The 25,071-nt window shown below is 48.5% G+C and overlaps 1 protein-coding gene across 7 annotated transcripts; it reads left to right on the plus strand.

The window, feature by feature from the left end:
- The first annotated feature begins 1,912 nt into the window (after window positions 1-1,912).
- Window positions 1,913-19,361, plus strand: ZNF275 (zinc finger protein 275). Of its 7 annotated transcripts, XM_082610098.1 has the most exons (7): window positions 1,913-2,025; window positions 2,919-3,068; window positions 7,821-7,901; window positions 11,441-11,532; window positions 11,994-12,101; window positions 13,013-13,097; window positions 13,405-19,361. In XM_082610098.1, exon 7 carries the CDS (start codon window positions 13,434-13,436, stop codon window positions 14,559-14,561), a length of 1,128 nt encoding a protein of 375 aa, XP_082466224.1. In that variant the 5' UTR covers window positions 1,913-2,025; window positions 2,919-3,068; window positions 7,821-7,901; window positions 11,441-11,532; window positions 11,994-12,101; window positions 13,013-13,097; window positions 13,405-13,433; the 3' UTR covers window positions 14,562-19,361. The 7 variants fall into 7 exon arrangements, with proteins under 7 accessions (XP_082466224.1, XP_082466222.1, XP_082466227.1 ...); XM_082610096.1 differs by lacking the exon at window positions 7,821-7,901; XM_082610097.1 differs by lacking the exons at window positions 1,913-2,025; window positions 7,821-7,901 and adding an exon at window positions 2,040-2,225.
- Window positions 19,362-25,071: the final 5,710 nt, after the last annotated feature.

Here is a 25,071-nt window from a genome sequence, read left to right on the forward strand (position 1 = left end):
AAACTGGTGAATGAATAAAAACCAACTGGAATATATCCAGATAATGGAATACTATTCAGTTATTAAAGGAAAGAAGCAACACGTTAAACAACATAGATAAATCTCAAAATCATCATACTGAATGAAAGAAACCAGACACAAAATAGTACATACCATATAATTCCATCCATATGAAGTTCTCAAATAGGCGAAAGTAATCTAAGATGGAAAAAATTTAGAACAGCGGTTGCCTCTGTGTGGAATTGTGGTGGGAGCCGACTGGGAATGGGCACAGAGGAGATTTCTGGGGTGTTGATAATGTTCAGTATCCTGACAAGAGCTTGGTGCATGCATTTGTCAAAAGTCACTGCATGGGGCACTTAAGACTTGCGCATTTCACTGTATGTAAATTTTACCTCCAAAAACAACAACAACAAAAAACAGTAAACAGGTATTGATCTCTAGGTAATGCTGTGCGTGCTGAAGTGTTAAGGGGTGAAGTGTGCTTGTATGTCTGCAACTTATTGATACTTTGAAATGGATCAGTTAAATAAGGATGACCATGCAATCAAGCAAGTGTAGCATAATGCTAATTGTAGAATATTGGTGATTGGTATATGCGTACAAATCTTTCAATTGATCTGTATGTTGCAAAGTTTTCATAATAAAATGTGGAAGGTAAATAAGAAAAAAAGTTGGTAGCATCTAACAGATAAAATTGTTACAGGAATATTTAAGAAGTTGGTTATAATCATTATCATTAATAAAACAATAAATGTATATTAATAAAAAATGAACAAAAAAGTTAGACCGTGTCCTTCAGACTTAATTTCAGTGCCCAGCTAGTGTGGCTCTTTTTCCCTTGGCTTACTGCTCTCCAGCATTTTCCTTTTGATCCTAGAATATGCCCAGTTGTTTCCTATCACAGGGAATTTGCACTTGCTATTCCTTTTACCTGTGGGTGCTCTTCCTATCAACAACCTTCACACGGCTGAGTCCTTCTTGTCATTCAAGTCTCATTATCAACCATAGCCTCACTGAAATTCCCCACCCATCACTCCCAAACACCCCCCAAATTGATATTCTTCACAGTTCTTGTCATTCTTGTGTGTTGTTTGTTGACCCTTATTATTGTATTCCTTACGAAACAGGAATCTTCAAGAAAGCATCGATGGGCTTAGCACACTGCAGGGTGCAGCAGCTTCCTAGATCTTTGTTGACTGGCAGAAATTCCTCTGGAAGTGGCTGTCACTACTTGCAGCACCCCCGATCCAAGAATCCTGTTCTTTTCTCTTCTTAGTATGACCTGCCATTTTGAAATTAACTCAAGTGACTTTCCCCTCCACCTTTACCCGAGCACGCGGGCGCGCGCGTGTGCACACCCCCCCCACACAAACACATAACTCACAGGAGCTCTTGGGCGCCAAATGCACGCCCCCTGAGGGCAGGGATGCAGCCTGGTTTTGCTCACAGCTGTATTCTCAGTACCTGGCCCGGCGAGAGCTCACACCTTCCGTGACTGAGCGAGGCGCTTTGACCCCTCCAGTGGGGACTGGCTTTGCTCTGCGTCGCCCTCCGTTCTCATCCCTCCACCCATATTCCCGTCCTAAAGGCGCCCAAGGGGGAGGGGTCCTCTCCATTCCTTCGTTCCCTCCTTCGTGGGCTTGTTGGTTCATTCACTAGTTCATTCATTCATTCATTAGTACATTCATTCTACTCCTCCAGCCTCCACCCGAGCACCTGTCCCCACCGCGCAGCTCCCCTGGGGTCTGGCCTGACCCACCCACCCCAGGCTAGGCCACGCCCCCTTCCAGCCCCGCCCCCTCTCCGGGCCAATTGAGACCGGCGGGCCGGGCGGGGCCGGAGCCAGGGTGGGGCCTCGCTCTCCCACTACCCACGGCGGCGCCCGTGGCTCCGGAAACGCGCCGTGGAGCTGCTGGGCTCAGCCGGGTGCTGGCGGCTCCGTGGCGCTTCCTGCCACGCCGGGCCTGGGCCGCGCCAGCGCCGCTCCGCCAAGGACCGCGCGTTGGCCGCCGCCGGGCCGAGGTGAGCGTGCGGGCCACAAGAGGATGTGCGCGGAGCCCTGGAGGGTGTGCGGGGCCCTGGAGGGTGTGCGGGGCCGGGATGAGCGCGCGGGCCGCCAGAGGATGTGCTGGGAGTCGCGGATGAATGTGCGGGTCCCGGGTGATCGTTTGGGCCTCGGGAGGATGTGCAGGGGACGGCCCAGGAGAGTGTGCAGGACTGGGGTGAGTGTTCCAGAAAGTGTGCGGTGGGGGGGCAGGGGGCGGCCAAGCTTTGTTGGGGGGCGTATCTGTTCCCGCGGGAAGCAGCTCGGACCTGGGGCCAGGTGGAGCGGGAGACGGGTCCGGGATGGTGGGTGCGAAGAGGCGGAAGGCCTTCCCGTGGCGGACAGGGGGCGACGGTTAGGGGCGGGAATCGCTGGACGTGCTGAGGCCTACGCTGCTTTTGGGGTGACGCTAAGGGATGGGAACCGGTCGCTATGGGAAGAGGGGACCCCCCCCACCCCAAGCGCAGAGCAGGCCAAGTGGGAGGGGGCGTTGGGGGGTGTTAAAGGGCTTTTCCCCAGTCTGGGGGAGGGGCTGAACAGCAGTCAGAGACGCGGGGTAGGTGTACTGGGGACAGTACTGGGGACTTCCTGCTGGCGGAGTCTCTCCTTTCCTTTTGGGTGGGGGTCGAGCGTCAGCTTGTTGGGGAGGATGGGGGGCAGCCTAGAGCCCAAATGCTGTGAGGGAGGGGGAGGGGCAGCCCTTGCTGGGTGAAAACGAGCTCAAGGCCCTGGATCTGAACAGTGCTTATTCTGTCGCCCTTCTGGGGCCACCATCACCCGCTCCAGTGCCCCCCCAAACTCCTTTGCTGCCTCCTCTAGTCTATATTTGGGTGATTAATTACATGTCTTTTTCCATCCCCCCCCTACACAGTCGCCTGCTGCCCGAAGCCCATGGTCCCTTTCAAACACCAACCTCGCCAGAATCCTGGCCCTCTTCCCGGAGGTCCCACCCTGTTCCAACTGACACCCTCCAGCCAACGCTGGCCCAGCTGGGGGCCACCAGCCCCCTTCAGTCTCCTTGGTCAGTGAAATATTTCCTCTTCAACCTCAGACCTGACATTTTTCTTTTACCAAAGGATTTCAGATGGGATTGCTAGAACAGCACCCCCTCTGGGTACTAATGCTGCCTCACCCCATCCCCCATCCTCCCTCCTTCCCTGGGCCTTTGAGTAGAAGCAGCTTGCACAGTGCCTAACACAGTCCAATCCATTCCCCCCAAATGTCTTAGGATCTACATTTAGAATCCTATCGAACAGTGATTTTCAGCCTTCTTTGGGTGAGGAGACCCCTTAGAAAATCACTAGAAACTGTGAATTCTCTTCCCAGAAAGCTGACAGTTAGCACAGAGGGTGGGATCCCATTCAGGAGGCTCATGGGCCAGAGTCCTGTCTGATGAGCCCTGGAGGTGAGGAAGCCTCCAGATTCTAGACGGGCCCAGTGCTAACCAGGCACAGATCAGCATCCCAATTTCCTGAGTGCTGGTTGAAAATGCAGATTTCTCATCCCCACCTACACCAGCTACTCTGTCCCTTGAGTTCTTAGCAAACCCCAGGCCAGGGTTCTAACCCACCCATCCAACCCTGGCCCTACCCTGCCTGGGCTCTCCAACTGCCCAGGGCCCCTTGGGATTTGCACAGCATTCCCCCACCCCCATTTAGAATCGTTCATATCCTGGGCAGTGTGACTTAAGCGAAGCTATACTTAAAATTTATTTTGATTTTCAGTAAGAGAGCATGTGTCTTCTTGGGGAAATGGGAACATAAACCTTCCCTCAATTAAGTACAACAAGCACTACAAAATCCCCTTCTGGTCTACCTTCTGGCTTTTTATAGAAGGCAAAGAAAATGGAAACCTAAACAGAGAGAGACAGGTGCCCAGGCAGAGTGAGAGAGGAAAACAGGGAAGACGGAGACAGATGCCTCCCACCCACGCACACAGAAAAAGGCACACACAGACACAAACATCCCAAGAGAAACAGACTTTCCTGGTGAAACACCCTCTCTTTTGGCCCTTTAGGATTCACTTCTAGTAGCAGTGCATTTGCACAAGTACAGGGTGGGCCCAAATGGGGCCTTTGCAGCCACATCCTGGCGGGACGGGTTGAGAGCTGCTGAAGGCTAAGCCCAGCTCCAGCCCAGGGGCTTGGCTCAGGATCCCAACCTTGCCTGACTCAGGTGGATTGGGGTCTCAACAGTGTGTTCAGTCTCACAGCCTGTCCTTTGGTTGAGCACTCATGACCCAAAAAGACATGTTCCCGGAAGGAGTACCCAAATCTGCTTCTGTCCCCCCAAATTATTTCAGTCCAACAGGTGGGATCTTACCTGCCTGACTAATCGCTCAGAATTGTTCTGAGACACGATGCCATCCCTGCATCTCTCTTTGGGGCAAGTCTGGATATTTATAGACCATGTCTGCTGGCCTTAAAGCTGGCCATGCTGTTAGAAGACCCCATGGGGATGCAAGATGGTGAGAAGTATTATTTTTGATTCTGGAAGCACTTATATTTTTATATATGCCAGTGTCGTTGAACCATCTTTGCCCAGAGATAGTTCTCTCGATCTAAACAACACAACTCAAGGGAGGACAGATATCCAGTAAGGAGAATTTTGAATCTAGGTAATTAATAGGATGATTTAGGGTTAGGGTTAGGGGTGGGAGAGGGAGCTGAAGGAACCCATCTGAATTAGATGATCGAGAGTGCAGTCTCTCGTGTGACCTATAAAGATTCCCTCCAGGGCGTTTTTGCTCTGGCCCAGAACTGAAATGAATACCATGAGCCACCTGTTGTCTTCTGGGGCCTGAGGACATTCTGTTTCAGGTCCTTATCTAGATGCTCCAGGGAGTCCAGGTGTTTCTGGCACCCCTTTGAAGTTTCTGGAAGCTGCCAGATTGATCTAGTTTGGGTGACCTTGCTCCCTCTCCCCTGCCCCCCCTGCCCAGGGAAGGATGGCACCTGCCGAAGAGGTTGCTTGGCTACTTGTGCCATGGAATTAGTCTAACACTGATCTTTTAGGCTCAGAAGTGAACTTTCCTAGTAGCCAGACATCCTAAGGAGGGGTCCCGAGCTCAAAGGTGACCAGAATACACCTAATTATTCACTATTTTTTGTGACAACTGTTGGCTTTTGTCTCCACTGGGTTCAACTGTTAACTTCTGTTCTTTCAGATCAAAGTGAAATGATTGTTTTGGTTCTCAGTGTTTCTGATTCAATATGGAAAATTGGATTTAAATAAGTTGGTTAAAATTTACATTGCCATCTAAAGCACATTTCAGGAACATTTGTTCACTCACGTGAACTCCCATGTTTTAGGAAGCATGATTTTTCAGAAATGTGTCTGTGAAGCAGCTGCAGTGTCTGTGGTACTTGGCTAGGTCCAGAGTGGAATCCGCAGTCAACCTTGATAGGGCCTTCACTCTCTGGGAGAATATAGTCATTAGACTATATACTTCAGATCCCACTTAAAGAAGGAAGATAATATTTATATTAAGAGGCAAAGATTTGTTTTCCCATAGTCTTTCTACCAACTTCCTTTTCCTGGTTGGGTGAAGAAGTGCACTTACAAGATTTGGGGCATGCTTTTGCATGGTGAGTGAAAGTGCCTCACATTCAAGATCAGGATCACCCTCTGTATCCATCGGGTGCACTACAATGGTTTTCATATTGTGCCTGGAATTGCTTTGACCTTGATCTCCCAAGGTCGACTTTTGGAAGGCAGTAGACACCTGTATGTGTCACTTTTGTCACAGAGTGCAGTTTCTTTTCCAGATTAGTTCCACCATTTTAAAGTGGAGCAGTTGGGCAATCCGGCTTCTGAATTATCAGATTGTTTTCAGGATTGATGATGATTTTATTTTTAACTGCAGTGGAATTAATGTGTATTATCTTTTTTAATGATCTTCCTTTGCGTCTCATAAAGCTTTTACCCGATATACCTTGTTCTTTGTGCAGAGTTTAGCTTCCTTTTGTGAAAGCAGGGCTCACTTTTTCCCTCCCATTTTTATGAGCACCTTCGAAATGTTCTCTGTGTGTCCATGGGTTCTGTCACTGTGGGTAGTGATCTGAAGTGCACTTGGGTTAAGTCCCCTGGGCAAGCCTGGTACAGGAAGGGCCAGTCCTGTTGCTACACAGGAATTAAAGGATAATTAACAATTCACTTGGGGGTTGTGGCTCCAGGACTTCAACAGTTAATCATGCCAATTAAGTGAAAACACTTTGGTGGGAACACTTCAGGAGGACCTGCTCAATTAAACATGGGTGGCTTGGAAAAACTGTGAGTGAGAGAGAATGACATGTGTATCTGTTGCGCAGGGAAGGTCTGTCATGGCATGTTCATGGGAGAATTTAAAGCCAGTCCCCTAAACCCATACGCACCATTAGGCTTCAAGGACACTCAATGGCTGCATGGCCTTTGGATAAGGCCTGGTGTTAGATATTACCTGGTGGCATATTACTTCTCTCTTTTCTGGTGTGGTTTGAAATGTCTCAAATCTTGGGAGCTAGACCTTAGGCAAGTTAGTTCACCTCTCAGATCCGTGTCTTCCTTCTCTGTAAAATGGAGGCGGGAATGACTATAGGTGGCGATATGTGAAGGGAGAAGCACAGTGCCAAACGCATAGTAGGTGCTCTGTTAATGGAAGTTTGATGCATTTAACACACCCCTCCGCCCACAATTTCTCACATGCCCACTGAGTGTTAGGAGCTGCTGCAGATGCTGGGGATTCGGGGGTGACCAAGAAAGAGAAGGGCCCTGTCCTGTCAGAGGTGACATTTCCCCCAGGGAGAATCAGGTAAAAACAAGCAATTTCGGAGGATACGTTTTAGGTAGTGAAAAGTGTTATAAGTAAACCGTGACGGGGCTGGAGAGTGAAGTCATTTGGAGGAGGTGACACTTGAGTGAGGCCCGAATTCTTCAAAGGAGCCACCTGAGGCAGGTTCAGAGGCCCTCAGGGGTATTGCCTTGGCGTGTTTATGACAGGTTGAAGGCCGAGGGTCTGGAAGGAATGACTGAGACATGGGGTGCAGGATATGGGTGTGGTGGGCTCAGCCAGGGACTTGGAGGGGGTTAAGGCCTTAGGTCTCCGGCCTGAGGGTGGTGAGACGAGGCTTGTAACAGACCGTCTTCCTCAGGAGGCGAAGGTGCGATGCTCTCCTCTCCATTCCACTTGATAACAAAACCTCAATGTCAATTGGAAGTGAATTTTTTAGAATGAATTGTATAAGTAATCTATGACCAGTTCATTTTGTATTGGAAGCCAAAGTCAAACCAGACATCAAATGTGTAACAGGAAGAATCCAACTGCTCCGAGGGTGCCCTGCCCAGGTGACAGTGGGATACAGAGGGCTTGGCTGCTGGGCACCTGGGGCTTCCCTCACACACTGGGGAGCACCTGTGCTGGCAGCAACTTAAAGATGGAAATAGAGCTTCCGTGGACACTGGGGCCAAAGAAGGCCTTCTGCTCACACCTGTCATGGTTCCGATAACTTGGGGGGATGATCCCAGGAAGTGACAACCCCATGGACCTGCCTCTAAGCTTTCTAGGAGTGCCCACATATTCCTGCCAGCCCTGCTCTGCTGTGCCTGCCTTGCCTGTGTGGGCACCTCGGGATGTTGCCCAGCTTCAGGGGCAGTTCCCTGTTGTCTCCTTGGCATTAGCCCTGTCCTCTCGCATGCTGAGCATCTTTCTTATCCAAAGTCAACTGAAATCTTTTAAATTTGTTGTTTCTTTCTGACTACCAAAGAAATGCAGTTTGGTTACTAAAAATTCATTACAGAAACAGAAAGCAGAAGACCTTTCTAGACCTGGACTCTACCCCAGGGTGGTGCACATTGCAGTCTCGATGTGCTCATTCACTGTGAGTCACTCTCAGTTTATTCCTTTTTTCTCCTAAAACATAAATATATACCATTCTCTCCCCTTCCCCTACACTCTTTGGATTTTTTAATAAACAGTTACTGTCTGTCTATAATCTTCTTTGAAGGAGGATTCAAATTTTTGTAATCTGCTGTGTGTCATTCTGCATTGGCCACCTGTTGATTTTTTTTCATTTTCATTTATTTTTTAAATTTTTTCTGTTTTTTTTCTTGTCTCTTACCACCGATTGATTTTATACTTAAGCTCTCCAGTTTTCTTCCTGCTCTGAGTTCTAGGATTCTTCAGAAAGGTCTCCCTCATGTTTTTATGATGTTGGGATTATTGAGACTCTTCCTGTTGGTTATAGTATATTGTTTTCCATCCTTTTACTTTTAACCTATCTCTGTCTTTACATTTAAACTCTTTATATTTAAAGTTTCTTGTTGACAGCATATAGTTGAGTCTCATTTAAAAAAAATACAATCTGATGATCTCTGCCTATTAACTGGTGTGTTTAGTCCATTTATATTTAATTTAACTATCCATATGGTTGTGTTTATATTTGCCTCTTGGTATTTATTTCCATTTGCCCCATACATTCTTTTTCCTCTGTATTTTTTACCTTTCTTCTTTTGGATTATTTTTTAGAACGATATTTTATCTCCACTACTGACATGCATCAGGGTCTTGGAGGGCTTTGTAAAGCACACAGTCGTACATTTTATTTCTACATATGTTATAAACCCTGCACTACCTTATTATTTTTGCTTTAAATGTTCAATTATCTCTTAAAGATTTAAAAATGAGAGAGGTAAAAGTGTTTATATTTCTGCACATATTTACATTCCTGATGTTCTTCATTCCTTTGTGATCCAAGTTTCCATCTGGTATCATTTCCCTTCACCTGAAGAACTTTCTTTAATATATCTTGTAGTACAGGTCTGCTGGTGACAGATTCTTCCAGCTTTTCTCTGTCTAAAAAAGTTTTTATTTTGCCTTTATTTTTGAAGGATACTTTCCCTGAATATAGAAGTCTCAGTTGACATGTTTTTTTTTTCCTTTAGCACTTTAAAAATGTCATTCAATTGTTTTCTGGCTTGCACATTTTCTGATAAGAAGTTAGCAGCCATTCTTATCTTTGCTCCTCTGTATACAACATCTTTTTTCCCTCTGGCTGCTTTAAGATTTTCTCTTTATCACTAGTTTTCAGCAATATGATTATGATGTGTCTTAGTGTACATGTGTGGGGTTGTTGGGGTTTTTTTTCGTTTTGTTTTTTGTTTGTTTGTTTAGACTTGCTAGGGGGTAATTGGGCTTCTTGGATCTAGGTTTCATCAAATTTAGAAAACAATACACTTTAACCATTATTTCTTCAATTATACTTTCATCTCCCTCCTCCTTTTCCTCATCTTCTCAGATTGCAGTTACATATGTATTAGACCACTTTCTGTTATCCTCAAGTCACTGAGACTCTGTTTTTTAAATATGTTTTTCATTCTGATCTAAATTTGGGATAATTTCTATTGCTGTGTCTTCAAATTTTCTAATTTTGTGGGGGGGAGAGGGCTGTGTCTAATCTGCTGTTAATCACATCCAATGAAATTCTCATTTTAAATATTACAGTTTTCACCTCAATAAGTCCCATTTGGTTCTTGTTATATCATCCATTTCTTTCATTATGTTCCTGTTTTTCTTTAAATAGTTATACATTGTTAAACTAGCTGTTATCCTTGTCTGTGAGTTCTGTCATGTCAGTGATCATTTCTGAGTGTTTCTGTTGACATTATTTTCCTTTCCATGAGTCACATTTTCCTGCTTCTTGGCATTTACTTAATTTTTTATTGGATGTTGAACATTGTAGAGATTATGTTGTTGAGTGTCTGGATTTTGTTGTTTCACTGTGAAAATTGTTGGACTTTGTTTTGGGAGGTAGTTATTTGTGGAATAGTTGCATCCCTTCAAGGCCTAATTTCAAGTTTTTCTAGAGCAGATCCAGGGTAGCTGTGGCTCCAGGGATAGATCAGTCCTACTACTAAGGTATGGCCCCTCTGATTCTCTACTGACTACCCCACGTGATCACTGAGGACTCCCTGCTCTGGTTGGTTAGACCCTGAACATCTCCCTACCTTTGTGTGTCCTAGGAATTGTTGAACTTACAGCTCCCTGGTCATTCTTTTCCTAGTCTTTGGGAGTTTCACTCTATGCATGCATGGCTTAGTAGTTAAGAAAGACTAAAGGGGAGCCTCGTACAGATTTTTTGGAGCTCTTTTCTGTATAGCTCCCTCCTTTCTGGAACTCTGTTCTGCCTCAGCTTCCCTGAACGCTGGTCTGCCTCAGCTTCCCTGAACGCTGGCCACCAAGCTCTGTTTGGGTCCCCCTTCCCTATACTCTCAATCTGGAAATTGCTTCCAGGAAGAGATCTGGGACCCTGATAAAGCTCACCTCATTTGTTCTCTTCTCTCAAGGATCATGATCCTGTGCTGCCTGCTGTCCAATATCTAAACACTGTTGTTTCACATCTATTTTCTCCAGTTTTCTACTTATTTATGGCACGACATTAAATCTGCTCCTTGTTACTCCATCAAAGTGGAAGTCTCTGTCTAACCCTTTTAATATAACATCTAATTTTACGTAAAAGTATTTCTGGAGTATCTGGGTTCGGTACTCCTTGAGCTAGTGTAAAAATGCTTCCTTTTCATGTAACTGTGAACCGAGTTGACCTGACATCAGAATAGAAACTGTGTTCCTGTTTCTGTGAACTCACTGAAGTGGGAGGCCTGGGATGCATGCACACCTGTGGTGGGATCCAAAAGACAAAAGGCAACTGATACATGTGGTTCAGATCCTTTATTTAGCAACTTAGTCTTTGAAGATCTTTTTTTTTTTTTTGGAGGTGTCTTTTTCCAGGTATTTTGTTCAACTTTTCATTTTGTCAAATATATCACAGAAACATTGTTGTCTGCAAGCCGTCACCTGGTGAATTGTTTCGGTGGGGTGGAGTGTGGCCTTTAGAGGGCCTTACTGCTAGTCAGGAAGCCCTGGCTCCTGCTCTGTTATGTGTCTTCCCTCCAGTAGCCCAGTCTGTTTTTTTTGTTGCCCCTACAAAGTTGAGAAGGATCTCTCACTTCCTAGTTATTTCTTCTGATGTTCTTTTGGGGATGCTTCCTTCCTGTGCAGTGTGAGCATTGAACTCTACAAGGCCTACTGCTATGAGGCCTGTGGCCGACCTGTCTCTGAGGGCCAGTCTCCCTGCCACTGGCTGTTGGTCTGAGTTTGTCTTCTGCCTGTGCCTGGGCTAACATTCATTTGTCTTGTCTGGGTTCCCTCTGGCCTGCCTGTATCAATTCTCTGCCAGCCCACTTTCCCCACTGTTTGGGATGCATTTTGTTAGGTATATCCGTGCTCTGGCTTGTCATTCAGCCTCTGTGCGAGAGAAGACTCAAGAAAATTTAAAACAGGGGAAAAGGAAATCACCAGTCTCATCCCACGGGACCCAGAGGCAGGGCTGCTGTCACTCACGGCTCTTTTCACTTTCCTTAGCTCTGCCTGCCCCACAGGGTCTTGCCCTTCCCCAAGATGGATTCCTGGGAAACCAAGTCCTGGCAGGCCCCCTTGGGGTGCTGGAGGCCCAGGTGAGCTGTGCTTCCTTCAGTCTGGCTTGGGAATCTGTCACTGCTCCCTGATTCTGGCCTTGGACTCTGCCTTTTGCCCCAGCATGACACACAGCAGGGCCTGAACCCCAGCTGCTGCCTTCCCTCCCTCTCTCTGCTTCTCTCCCCAGAGTCTGCCAAGGAATGGTTGCCTGCTGGGCTTGTAATTCCCATCGTACTGATGGGGGAGCTGCATTTCAGTCCAGGAAATGATTGAACTGAAGTCCCTTGGGAGGACAGTGGAAGCCAGGGCCACGGCCCAGGTCTCTTGGCACATGGTCAGATTCTCTTTCTAGCACTTCTTGAGGCTTGTAGTTATATTTCCATGTTAGCAATGCACGCTCACTTCAGACTCTCACCTCTCATCCCTGGGGTTAGTGGCACTGCCCTTGCCTCATTCTAGAGTGGATGGAAGGACAGATTATCCCTGGGAATTCTTTCAGGATCCGGTGACGTTTGATGACGTGGCACAATACCTCCTCAAAGGGAGTGGCTGAGGCTGGATCCTGAGCAGAGGACACCGGCATATTGAAGGAATGTGACCTCTGTGGGTAAGGATGCCCCCAGCCCTTCCACAGGCTTTGCCACCAGCTTCATGGTCCTACAAAGCTGGGAGTAGGATAAGGGGCACCTGGCATAGCGTTACACAAGCTCACCTTCCAGGGGCTTATGCTCCCTGGGAATGGGCTGTGAGGAAATACAGAGGGTCTGTTACACCCTACATCTCAAAGTAGCAGGTGTCCCTCCCAACTCCTAATGGCATGGAAAGAAGCCCCCTCAGTCTTTCACTGGGAAAGAAATTAGAACAAACTAGCCACTATAATTAAATACTTTTTTAACATCTTTATTGGAGTATAATTGCTTTACAATGGTGTGTTAGTTTCTGCTGTATAACAAAGTGAATCACTTATACATATACATATATCCCCACATCTCTTCCCTCTTGCGTCTCCCTCCCTCCCACCCTTCCTATGCCACCTAGTTAAATGCTTTTTTAACCCACAAATTATATAAATTTCATGGCAACTTTACTGTAGTTTACTGTTGAGAGACGTTGACGTAGCAAGCTCCTTTGCACCATCAGGGGCTGCACGTGGTGAGGTGGGGAGGCTTCTTCGGAGGAGAGACTGCCAGGGGTCAGCTTTGACAGTTATGGAAGAACCCCAAGTTCAATGTGCAGACCTGGAGGAGGGAGGATGGGGAAAAGGGAGGATCAGCTCCTCAGGAAGACAAACTGGTACTCCACCCAGATGGGCCCAGAGCCTGCTTCATCCACAGCCCCTGGAAGGAGCCGACTGTTGGGAAAGGCATTTTAAATGGATGAATGACTTGACTAAGGGAACAGCCAACCCAGACTTTGGGGATTGAAAGGCTTTCCCCTTCAAAGGCCCTGAACCGTTCCTACGCCATCCTGATGTCATCTCTGGATGCTGCCATAGCTTGTTTCCTTTTCCGCAAGCAGGAGTTCCTGTTTTGAATCCTGACTTGGTCTCTCACCTGGTGCAAGTCAGACCCATCCCCTCACGTGGACTGAGCTGAGCATTCAGGTGAGTAAAAAAGAAACCTGAAGAAATGCCAGGGCATCGTTGGGGAGGCCCAGGTGAGCCTTTGGGATGGGAATGGTGTGCCTGCCCCTCAATCACCTTGACAGGGAGCATCCAGCAATCAGGCCCTTATGCCCCTTCCATCTACCGCGCTTGTTTCCAGCTGGGTGGGGAACCACCATCCTGCCCCGGTGGCCTCCAGGCCCGGTGCTTGGCAGCGGTCTAAGGAGGAAAGTGATTGTTGACGAAGGAGAGTAACCTCCTTCTTTCCGCCTCGGCGGACTGCAGTGTCTTGTGGTTTTCATTTCAGAAAGCATCTGGGTGACCCAACCGCCAAGGATGGGTGAAGTCGCCCAGTCACAGGAGATGGCGTCCACGAGCTCCCCGACGGCCAGTGAGCACAGCCCTGAGGTCAAACAGAACAGGGACTCTGAGGGGAGGGGAGGGAGCCCCCAGAATCTACCTGTAGAACATCATTTTGCATGTAAAGAGTGTGGGGATGCCTTTCGGCTTAAGGTCCTCCTCGTGCAGCACCAGCGAATTCACAGTGAGGAAAAGGGCTGGGAGTGCGGCGATTGCGGGCAGGTCTTTCGGGGGGCGTCTGAGTTCAACGAGCACCGGAAGAGTCATGTGGCGGCAGAGCCCCGGCCGGGCCCCAGCCGGGCCCTTGATGAGGCCATGGAGAAGAGAGAGCAAATGGAGAGGGAGGCAAAGCCCTTCGAGTGTGAAGAATGTGGGAAAAGGTTCAAGAAGAACGCAGGCCTCAGTCAGCATCTGCGCGTCCACAGCCGAGAGAAGCCCTTTGACTGCGAGGAATGCGGGCGCTCCTTCAAGGTCAACACCCACCTCTTCCGCCACCAGAAGCTGCACACTTCGGAGAAGCCCTTTGCCTGCAAGACGTGTAGCAGGGATTTCCTGGATCGCCAGGAGTTTCTCAAGCACCAGCGGATGCACACGGGCCACCTGCCCTTCGACTGCGACGACTGCGGCAAGTCCTTCCGAGGGGTCAACGGCCTGGCCGAGCACCAGCGCATCCACAGCGGGGCCAAGCCCTACGGCTGCCCCCACTGTGGCAAGCTCTTCCGGAGGAGCTCAGAGCTCACCAAGCATCGGCGGATCCACACGGGCGAGAAGCCGTACGAGTGCAGCCAGTGCGGGAAGGCCTTCCGACAGAGCTCCAGCCTCCTGGAGCACCAGCGCATCCACACCGGCGAGCGGCCCTACGCGTGTGGCGACTGCGGCAAGGCCTTCCGGGGGCCCTCCGACCTGATCAAACACCGGCGCATCCACAGCGGACTGAAACCCTACGAGTGCGACAAATGCGGGAAGGCCTTCCGCCGGAGCTCCGGCCTGAGTCGCCATCGGAGGACCCACAGCGGAGCAAGACGCTGCGAGTGCAGCGAGTGTGGCCGCGTGTTCAAGAGGCGGTCGGCGCTGCAGAAGCATCAACCGACCCACCGCGAGTAGGGAAGGCCCGCGGCCCCGTGGCCGGCAGCGGATTCCCTCGGGGCCCGGGGCCCTAGAGGGGGAGGGCAGAGTCAAAGGAGATGAACAGTTTTGTAGCGCTTACATATTTTCTCTTCAGAGAGGTTGAAACCAATTTATACTGCCACCAGCAATTTATAAGTGTTTGTGTTTCCCATCTTGCCTATCGAGAGTAGCTTCTACCATTTTGATTGAGTTTTGGCTGGTTCAACTGGAATCGAGTACCTTCAAGGTATTTAAATGCACAGGCCTTGAATTGGAGAACGAGAGAAGAGAAACCCAGATGTGGGGGTGGAGCTCGGGATGCTTGGTCCTCTCCTGCAAGCTCCCCCTTCAAGGAAACTGAGACCCAGAGCTATTCAATGTTGGTGTCCGTAGAATGTTACCCCGACTTTCCCCAACAGAAGATCGATAGCCCCAAACTTTTTTGGCCTACTTGAATTTATAAATTTTTAGGGTTGTAAATAGAATAATCAAATGTCTTATGATATTTAATTTATTAATTTAGTTCTACATACATATTGTAAATCACATATTATATAGAATAATATATTAATTTAGAGAAGATTCCTTTTTGCCCTAGCTCCACTCCATGAGATCATTTTATCCTAATTCCTCATATGCATTTCTAACCTCACCATCTTCACCAACCTCAGAGACCCTTTGGAGTCATCATTTTCAAAGCACACACCCAATGACTTCCATCCATCCGAGCTATGTGCCACATAGCACTGTGACAATCCCTGTACAAGGGTCTCACTAGAAATCGCCTCCCAAGCCATAAGTACAGGTTCATGTAACATTAGAATGATTGTTGTCATTTTTAAATTTATTCTGTAGCTGTACAATGCAACCACTTAAGGTTTTTCTTTTTTTAAATGACCTTTAAAAGGCTTTTTTAAAGCATCGAACACTTGTCATTGTGAGGTCGTACTCTTAAGAAGAAGTACTAAATCTGAGTTAAATTTCTTTTGTGTCCTTTTTTCTTAAACCAATTCAATCTGGTGACTCCCAGTCATATCCAAAGCTAGCATCGAATGGGATTTGTTTCAGGCTAATGGGTCTTGTCCTCAAACAGCACTGTTTTGTTCAAAATCAAGTAGTTGAGAGAGCATCCCCGTAATAACAGGGACGTCGCAAGGACTCAAGTGTAAGGTGACGCCTCCTTTTCGGGAACGATAGCCTCTCATATGGGACCTAGATGGTACTTCTCCAATCCTCCGTTTCCACCTCTGTAAAATGAGGATGATCACAGGACTACCTCCTAAGGTTATCGCAATGACTGCGATGCCGTGCCTGGCACGGAGGTACACACTCAGTGAAGTCATCTGCCATCATCACCATGGTTATTGCTGTTGTTCTATGACTCATTAGTACCCAAACTGAGGATGGACCCAGGCCTCCTGACTCCTAGTCTCATCTTCTTTCTCTCACGTGATGACTTAAAATACTGTTTCCGTTTTCTTGCATGCAGAGTACGTTCATCTCCTTTGACCAGTTACCAAGTTACCTTTGGATATATTGACTTTATACAGCAGCTCTTTCTGTATCGATTGTGATGATCTCTTTTCCAGTTTTTTTGCTTTGCTCTTTGTAGCAGTTTTATTACATTTTTGTTGTGTAAGCTTTTGATTTTTACGTATCCAAACGTTCATTGTTGTCAGTTAAGTCTTAACTTCCATTGCTTCAGTAGTTAGAGATGATGACATTTTCTTCTAGAATTTGAATTACAAATGAAAAGTTGAAAACCCTGCCCCACCAGAAGGTGGATGCTCCAGGTGGGCAGGCTGGATGGAAATGGGCCGGAGACACAGGCTCACTCCTCATCCAAGATGCAGACTCTGCATGTCTGTGGGCGGTACTTGACTATCCAACCTGGCCACTCAGGCACTCGAGAGGAATATCCATCTCGGATTGGCCAGCACACTCTGACTGTTCCTCAGTATAGCCCTAACCTTCAGCAGCAGGGCTGGGCCTCACCTAGATCAATGGGGTGGTCCGAACTTGGTCTTGGCAACAGCTGGCCAACCTTCCAGCTCCTGGGAGCCTTGGCCATGCTCAGCGTGGATTCAGTGCCTGAGCAGCAGATCCACCCAAGAGACATCTAAAACACAAGAAAACTTACCCGACTGACACTGTCACATGGATGGCATCCTCCTAGCGAGTGATTCTGGAACTAGAAAGAGGTCGGTTTGGTGGCTTCTGCTTTTTGCAACTAGGGGAAATTCACCCATGTGTTCTGACGTCACCTCCTGCAGCCACACCTAAGAGGGGCGACAGAGCAAAGGCTCGGAGACGAACCGTGCCCCACTGATGGCCACACCAGGCCTGGGCTGTGACTTGTAACAGCCTTGCCCAGGAGGGGCAGCACAACAAGGGTTTGGAGGGCAACGATGCCCTTCTGACGACGGCCCATGTGGCATAAAAGTAGAAGTTGGTCATCCTGGGGCTGGCCTGTCACTTTTAGCAGCAAGGGCTGGCCAGGAACCTGGCTCCTCCAGTGGCCTGCAGAGCCCACAGATAGAAGCTGGCCTCACCAGGGCTGTAGTGTGACTTCCCAGCAGCTGTGCCTGGGGTAGAGGCTAGGAAGCAGGGTCCCACAGTGACCCTTGTGACCTTAGCCAGAAGGTACTCTGGAATGGCCCCCAGGCCATGCCAGTGGCTCTCTGTGACGTCTCCATCCTGACCCCTGGGCTGGAGAGAAGCTCACAGCACTTGTTGCATAGTGATTCTTTCCGCTCTGGGGGCCTCAGTTCTTGCAGTAGTTGTGAATCTGTGTGTGAAATCACTACTTCCTTCTCTCATGAGTTTTCTCTTTTCAAGCTGTTATGACGTATTTGCTACAACTGTTATTTGGTAAGGAATGTTGGCGTCCACGGCGGGGCAAGTCTGGCACCTTAACCTGGAAGTACCTTGCCATGTCTTGCCCGGGTTTTATGAAGGATCCAGATGGAGTATTAACTCAGAACTTAGTGTCGCCGTCACCGCTGCACTTGTCCCCAGCCAGGGCACGGCATCTTGGCATCCCGTCATGCCCTTCTTTCCTTTGTTCCATTCTTGGTTCTATGATTTTCTCTCGAACAAACCGTCTGCCAGAGTGAACACGTCTTTTCCGTCACTCTGTTTGCAGGTGTAGTCCGTGCTCTCTCTGTGGCTTTAATGTGTGTCCTGTAGTTGCACCGAGTTCAAGTGTTTGCCTCTGGTCCCTGGGGGGTGGATTTCCTTGGACTCTCTAGGTCTACTGCTACGTCAGATGCAAAACGTGATGAGACTTGCTGTCGTGTGTGCTTGTCTATGCATTTGTGTATCTACCTCATTTCATTTTTCTTTCTAATCACACATATTCCTTTTGCAAGGCAAATGGAGAGCAGGTGGGTTATATAGAACGCTGGCTCTCCTTCGAAATAGGCCCTTTTCTTATATTCTGAAAGAAACCCTCCATTGCTTTTATTAAAGTTTTGAATACTTGCTGAAATTTTCAAAAGAAAGTAACTGTTTACCACTTTTGCTGCTTAATAAGATTAACTGTGTGGATTAGTTGTGTCATACCCATTACTTGTGTCATTCCAGACTGAGCCCCACCCGGTTACGGTGGGCGTCTGTCTCTCTTGCATGGGGTTGCATTCCACGTGCCTGGGGCTCCAGCCCCATTGTGTGCCATGTGGCCCCCACCCTGTCTAGGCCACATTAATTCAACCAGAACTGAGCACCTGACTCAAAGGCAGCAACCGGTCCACAGCGCTGGAGACACGGACCAGACCTTTCGGGTTCTCCAACTGTGAAGTACAAACAAGGAAACTGAGAGAGAAGTTTCTAGTTGGTGCTGGAAGAAAGAGGGAGCCACCTGGGATTTAGAGGAGTTGCCCCCATGGGCAGCACCAGCTTGAAGATCTATGGGCTCCGGCTGGGCACCCCCAGAGCAGCCTCAACCCCAGCACCGCAAGGGAGGCCTGACTGGGTTACCTTCTGGGATCTCTGGCAACTGCCCTCACTGGTCCACTTGTGTCCCTGCCATAGACCCCTTGACCTAAGCCAGCTTGAGTGGGTCTCTGCTTTTTGCAATCTGTCAAGAGCAGTTGCATTGTCCCATTTGGCTGCTTCCTGAGAAGAATAACACGGCTCGCTTTCCTCATGTCCTACCTGGCCCTCGTTCCTGGCCCAAGGCCCACCTGACTGTCGTAAACACCTGTTTTAAATGTGATACTGTATTCTGTTTGCTAGGGTGGGTGCAAATCTATGCCTCCTAGTCTCAGTGAGTTTGACCAATGCTTTTCTGTCTGGGCACTGTTCCTGTACTGACCCCATGTTTGCCCCAGGAAATGAGTTTAAGTCACCGCCCACCCTGTTCTTTATTTTGGAAGTGTCTCGCTACTTGTAGCAAATCCGTCAGATTGGGGAATTGATAACTTCTGTATGACTAGAATACTTACGTTGTGTAGTTCTCATTGCATCAGTTGGGTGTTTATTTTCAAAAGTAGAAATGGTCTCTTTAAACAAAAATGGCCTTCAGCATTCCTTGCAGATCTGAGAACAGCAATGTCCTGCCCCAGTTTGTATTTTGGTTGTTGGCACTATTTTCTCATTCCTCCCCAGTCTCCTTAACTTGTCTGTTTTATGGCACTTACTATAATCAGCTTTGCACTAGAGCTTCTCCCTCCCCACCCATCCCCCACCCATTAGATTGTGAGCTCTTAGAAGACAGGGGTGACCCTTCATGTCTGATTCCCCTTCCAGATCTAGCACAGTGCCTTGCATCGAGTAGATTTCAATAAATATATGTTCAATGGCATTGGTCTTCCTTGACTTATTTCGTCAAAGCTTGGTTTATCAGTTCTTCCCTTCCTCTTTTCTCCACACTCTGGAGTTACACCCCTGTCTTGCCCCCCCCGCCCCCTCCCCGCCCCTGCAACTGCCTGCTGGATGCCTAGAGGGGAAAGGAGGTGCCTTGAGAGAGAGGGCTGGTTTTCCTGGAAGTTTAAGCTGTCCCTTGGCAGAAGGGGCCTGTCATTCAGCCAGTTGTCTGCCTCCACTCCAGCTGGAGCTCTCCCCTGGGTCTGAATTCCAAGTGGAAGCAGAAGACTGGCTTGACCCTGAGCTTCTCCCCTAGGAATCAGGAATGGGGTGACAGAAGTGGCTTCTGGGACTTGAGAATTAGCCAGCCTCTCTGGGCTGCGTGGGAGTGGGGAGGTCAGTCTTCTTGGTGGCCAGTGGCTGGCCTTCTCTCTAGTGTCCATAGCCTCAGAAAAGGCAGGTGACAAGGACAGGCTGCTGGCTTCCTGACCCTCCCAAATGCAAACAAACAGAGATCGGCCATGGAGTCAGCTGCCCCATCCTGGAAGGCCAAGTGTAAAGTGGGCTCCAGGAAGTGCTTAGGTTGGGCCCTTCTGGGCCACGATGTGCTCCAACAAGAGGAAGCCACATTTTGGAAAGGCGCATGACTCCACCCACCAACCCAGTCTCCCTGGAGGCGCCCAGGCAAGGCCTATGTCATCTTTCCCCCATGGTCCCATCCTCATCACGCTGTCAATTATCCTTCTACCCAAATGCAGCTTCTAAGCAGGTGGTGTGATACCACCCTGCCCCACCCGCAGCCCAGCCATCTCTGCTTGCAAGCCAGTTGTTTGGAAAGAGCCATTCATTTGCTTTGCTGGTTTCATGATGTGCTTGCTACTAAGAGTTTCACCGATTTTTCCTTAAAACATGTGCAAGCTCTGTTCTGGCAAACTTCCCTGTGTAAAAGTCAAGGCCACAGGTCCACTTGAATAGCTAATAATGGGCCCAGGGGAGGGGGGACAGCCTGGGGCTTTTCTCTTGGGGCCTTGTGGACCTCCAGCAGGGGGTGGATGGAGAATGTTCATTTCTGCCCCTCTTCTAGTGCCCCTGCCTTCTGGAGCCCTGGAGCTTCTCTCAACACCACCTTCCTCTGAGGGCCCCCAGAAGTCTTTTGCTTACCTGAGAGTTCACAGTCCCCAGACCCCCCACCTCATGGGCCAGCGTCTGAGCCTCCGTCATTGCTAAGGAGGCTCCCACCCACGGCCCTCTGCCCCAGCCCACTTCTGCCCAGCTCACAGACCACCTGGGAGGGGCCGCTGGCATTGTCTTAGTCCATTCAGGCTGCTATAACAAAAATACCATAAACTAGGTAGCTTTTAAACAACAGACATTTATTGCTCACAGTTCTGGAGAATGGGAAGTCCAAGATCATGGTGCTGGCAGAGCTAGTATCCAGTGAGGACCTGCTTCCTCATTCATAGATGGCTGTCATTTAGCTGTGTCCTCCTGTGGTGGAAAGGGTGGGGGAGCTTTCTGTGGTCTCTTTTATAAGGGCACTAATTCCATTCATGGGGCTCCATCCTCATGACCTAAAAGCCCTCTAAAGGCCTCACCTATTAATCCCATCACATTGAGGGTTAGGATTTCAATGTATGAGTTGGCGGCGGGGGGGGGGGCACAGACATGCAGTCCATAGCCAGCATGTAAGTAGAAAGGGGATACTTCTGCTAAAATGCAGAATACTCCCAATAGTCTCCTAGCCCACTAGGCTGAAGCTTCCAGAGCTGCATCGAGGTCCACCCTCACCAGCTCCTCCAAGAGATGCTGAGCATCTGCTGGGTGCCAGCCCCGCTGGCCCAGGTCATCATCGGAACACTGGGCTAAAATGCATTTCATTCAGGGCTTCCCTGGTGGCGCAGTGGTTGAGAGTCCGCCTGCTGATGCAGGGGACATGGGTTCGTGCCCTGGTCCGGGAAGATCCCACATGCCGCGGAGCAGCTGAGCCCGTGAGCCATGGCCGCTGAGCCTGCGCGTCCGCAGCCTGTGCTCCGCAACGGGAGAGGCCACAACAGTGAGAGGCCCACGTACCAGAAAAAAAAATGCATTTCATTCAAAAGACTGACTAATGGGCTGCCACTAGCCTCACATTGAAGTGCACCGTTGATGTGAGTCTGAGGTGGTCCAGCAGGACTGGACTGAAACTATCACACTGGTGATGAGAGAAAGAAGAAAGAAGAAGAGAGAAACTCGTGGGCAAGGCTGCCCTGCCCACCATTAATGGAGGTGAGGGGACTTGGGCTTCTCTTGGATTCATGCATTTATGAGTTTGACTTATACTTTGGTGAACTGCTTGACCTTTTTCCCACTGAGCACATATTACTGCTTTAATTAAAATATTTTAAAATATATAATAAAAATATGGCCCCCAAATTTTTTCAGGCAAGACAGCTTAGAAAAAACCCTGTACTCTCTCACCGCTCACCCCTTTTCTGACCTTCATTCAACAAGCATTTATTGAGGACCTTGTTTTCCAAGTCCGAAAGAGAATGACGTAACCCCTGCCCCCGGGGACAGAGCACTAGAGCAAGACAGACCCATAACCAAAATGTTACCACAAACGGGACCTAAGTTCACAAAGCTGGGCTCCTAGGATTTGTGCAGTTTAGTGGATACCGGTTACGCTTGGGTTAAAAATTAAAAAAAAAAAAAACAACTACAGAGCCAAACACACGCGCATAATATTAGCAAATGAATCACCCTCCCTCCATCCTCAGGTCCTGTTGATTTTGCTTCACAAAGACCTTCCTGTCTGGGGCTCCCGGCCTCGGAGTCCATGGCGGTGCCCATGATGCTGCTCAGCCTGGTGGAGCAGCTCGGGGAGGCCGACGAGGAGCTGGCGGGCAGCTACGCGGAGCTGGGGGACCGGTGCGCTCGGAGGATTCTGCGGCACGTCCAGGTGGGGGCAGGGCAGCAGGCGGTCAGCGGCTGCCAGACAGGGCCTGGGGAGCTGGGGGGCAGGGCGACCCCCTACTCCCCACCCCCGGGGCGCCTCCTCCGCCCGCACCCACCCCCGGAGCCAGGCCCCGATGGCTCCCTTTACAGGCGGGGAGATGGGGCGAGGTGCGGCCCAGAACCCTCGGGAAGGGAACGAGGGCCCCGGGGGAGCCGGGGTGGGTGCCAGAGCCCCGGGCACGTCAGGGAGCAGGAAGCCTGGCCAGGCTCAACTTCGTCCCAGGCCTCTGTGTGTTCCAGGACAGCCACTTCAAAGTCTGGTTGGAGATGACAGGTGAGTGGCACGTGCCCGGAGGATGGGAATGGATGCAACCTCAGCCTTGACTCAGAAGCCCCAACCCCCAGACCGGGAGATGCCTGCACTCTGGGAAGCTGAATGGGAGGTGCAGAATCGTTGGGGGTGGGGACTACTGACCCTGAACCTCTAGAAGCCTCACAGCACCAAGCTGGCTCGGAAGATGGCCAAGGCCAAGTCCCAGATCTCGCTAGCAGAGAATGAACTTCTGAGATTCAATAATTCTGAAATTTTCTCCAAATGTAACTGTTATTACAATTTTGTTACATACTTTCATCCTCCGACTTTCAGGACCCATGCTCTCAGTTGCCTGTGACTGGTTCATTGGGCCCTTGTGCTGTGCACTTGCCTCAGCATGACCTCATGTTTTTCGAGGATTTGAGAAGAAAGGTTTCAGTAGTATGTTTTCCACAAGGAAGTTTGTACTGATAAATGGAATAGTTATAAATGGAATATTTCCTGCCATATCAAGAAACAAAGGATGTCACAGTCACCAACGATTGCAGCCCTCCAAAGTGAGCTGGTGAGCCCTGAGGAAACTCAGGGCTAAAAAGAATACCTGCCATCTAGCAGCCATCAGACTGCAGCCACTCCCCGCGGTGAGCCCTGAGGATGTGAAAACACAGGATACTGGCCCCAGATAGCTGAGGTGCACATCAAAGGAATGATTTCAGTGAGCCCAGACTCTTGCATCTTCCCAGACATAGAAAAGCACTAAATTCCTTGCCTTGAGATACCTGGTTTTCTTTATTTAACAATAATATTTTGATGTTCCCAATTACCTGCTCTTCATTGCAAAACTCCTCTTTATCCTGGCCCCTCCCCTCATCCCCTCAGAGAAGTTTCTCAGAGCTCTCTGAAACGCTGTCTCCCGGGCTGCAGCCCTCATTTTGCCCCAAATAAAACTTAACTCGCAGCTCTCACGCTGAGCATTTTTTAAGTCAACAGAACCTAGGATTAACAGTTTGGTCAAATCTCCAAAGCCCATTGTCTTTAGTCACTGAGTACTGTCGGCATCTATAGCAGTTCTTGTGACAAGATTTCCTTTAAATTTTTTAGCAATTTAAGCATTTTGTAAAGTCTGGTTTGACGTTTGTTTAGTTGAGACCAAACTTGTTTTGTTTTGTTTTGTTTCTAGCCTTCTGTTTATTTTCTTTAACAGCTTTGTTGAGATACAACTCACATATGATACAATTCACCCGTTTGAAGTGTACAATATGATGATGTTCAAAACCACCACCAGTTAATTTTAGTACATTTTGTCAGCTCAAAAAGAAACGCTATACCCTTTTACTATCACCCCCCCATCAACCCCCATCCCTCCTGTTTTGAGAGCCTCGTTTTTCTCTAAAACTTGATTCTTTTCTTCATACCTTCAATTCTTTATTATTTCAGGATCAGAGATGATTTATCAAAGACAGAGTTGTATACAACTTTGGAGATTTTCCTTCTGGAAAATCTTACAAAATGAGAATTCCCCGTAGGACTTTTTCTGAAAACATTCATGACCTAAATGGAATCAAACAACTGAGTACTAAATTCCATTCTTAAAGTTCTTTTACTCAGTGCAGTGGATGCTGTGCTGGTACCCCGAACCACTGAATAACATTATTATTCTGTACTGTATTATTACTTTAAAATGTATAAATATTCTGTATTTTATATTCTTTTAAATTTGTTTTAATTACACAAGCAAAACATGGATACAAGCTCATTTTAAAATATTAAACAAATAGGGATAAAATAGAAGCCATTTTAGCCATTCTTTAGGCCCCTCCTAATCCCCCCCAAAGGATTGTTCCTGACATTTTCTGCACATTTACATGCATATAGATACATATACATGGGAGAGTTTCTCATACTATATGATTATTCTGCAGCTTACTCTCTTCATATAATTAAGCATGCCTGGGATAGAGGTTCTAACTACAGCTCAGTATTCCACAGCACAGATATAGCATGGTTTGTTCCCTGCTTCTGCTCCTTGGTGCACATTCAGGTGTCTTGCAGGGTTTTGGAAACAACGCTGCATGGGCAGCCTTGCCCCATCACACAGGACAGGACGGATGCTGGGTCAGGTAGGGCGGCACTAGACGGCTTCAACAAAGAGTCCACCAATAACGTGGTGGTTTATGGAAGACTGAAGATTATTCCTTGCCCACGGAAGTCTGAGCTGAGCGGTCCAGGTTGATGTGGCAGCTCTGCCCCATACAGTCACTCAGGGACCCCAGGTCCTTGCATCTTGTTTATTCTCTCTCCTCCAGACCAGTTTATATGCCCCCCCCCACAATCCACTGCAGACCAAGACTTTGGTAAAATGCAATAAAGATGTCATGGCGATGTTGAATTGCTATAAAAGCTTCATAACACTTCTTCCTGATGTCTGTACTAGCCTCATCATCGACCACTAAC

Source organism: Mesoplodon mirus (assembly GCF_964341445.2).
Source record: "Mesoplodon mirus genome assembly, chromosome: X".
Classification (NCBI taxonomy): domain Eukaryota; kingdom Metazoa; phylum Chordata; class Mammalia; order Artiodactyla; family Ziphiidae; genus Mesoplodon; species Mesoplodon mirus.

Excerpts from the sequence above, each read along its gene's own strand:
- ZNF275 (XM_082610098.1), top strand. The coding sequence starts at position 13,434 with ATGGGTGAAGTCGCCCAGTCACAGGAGATGGCGTCCACGAGCTCCCCG.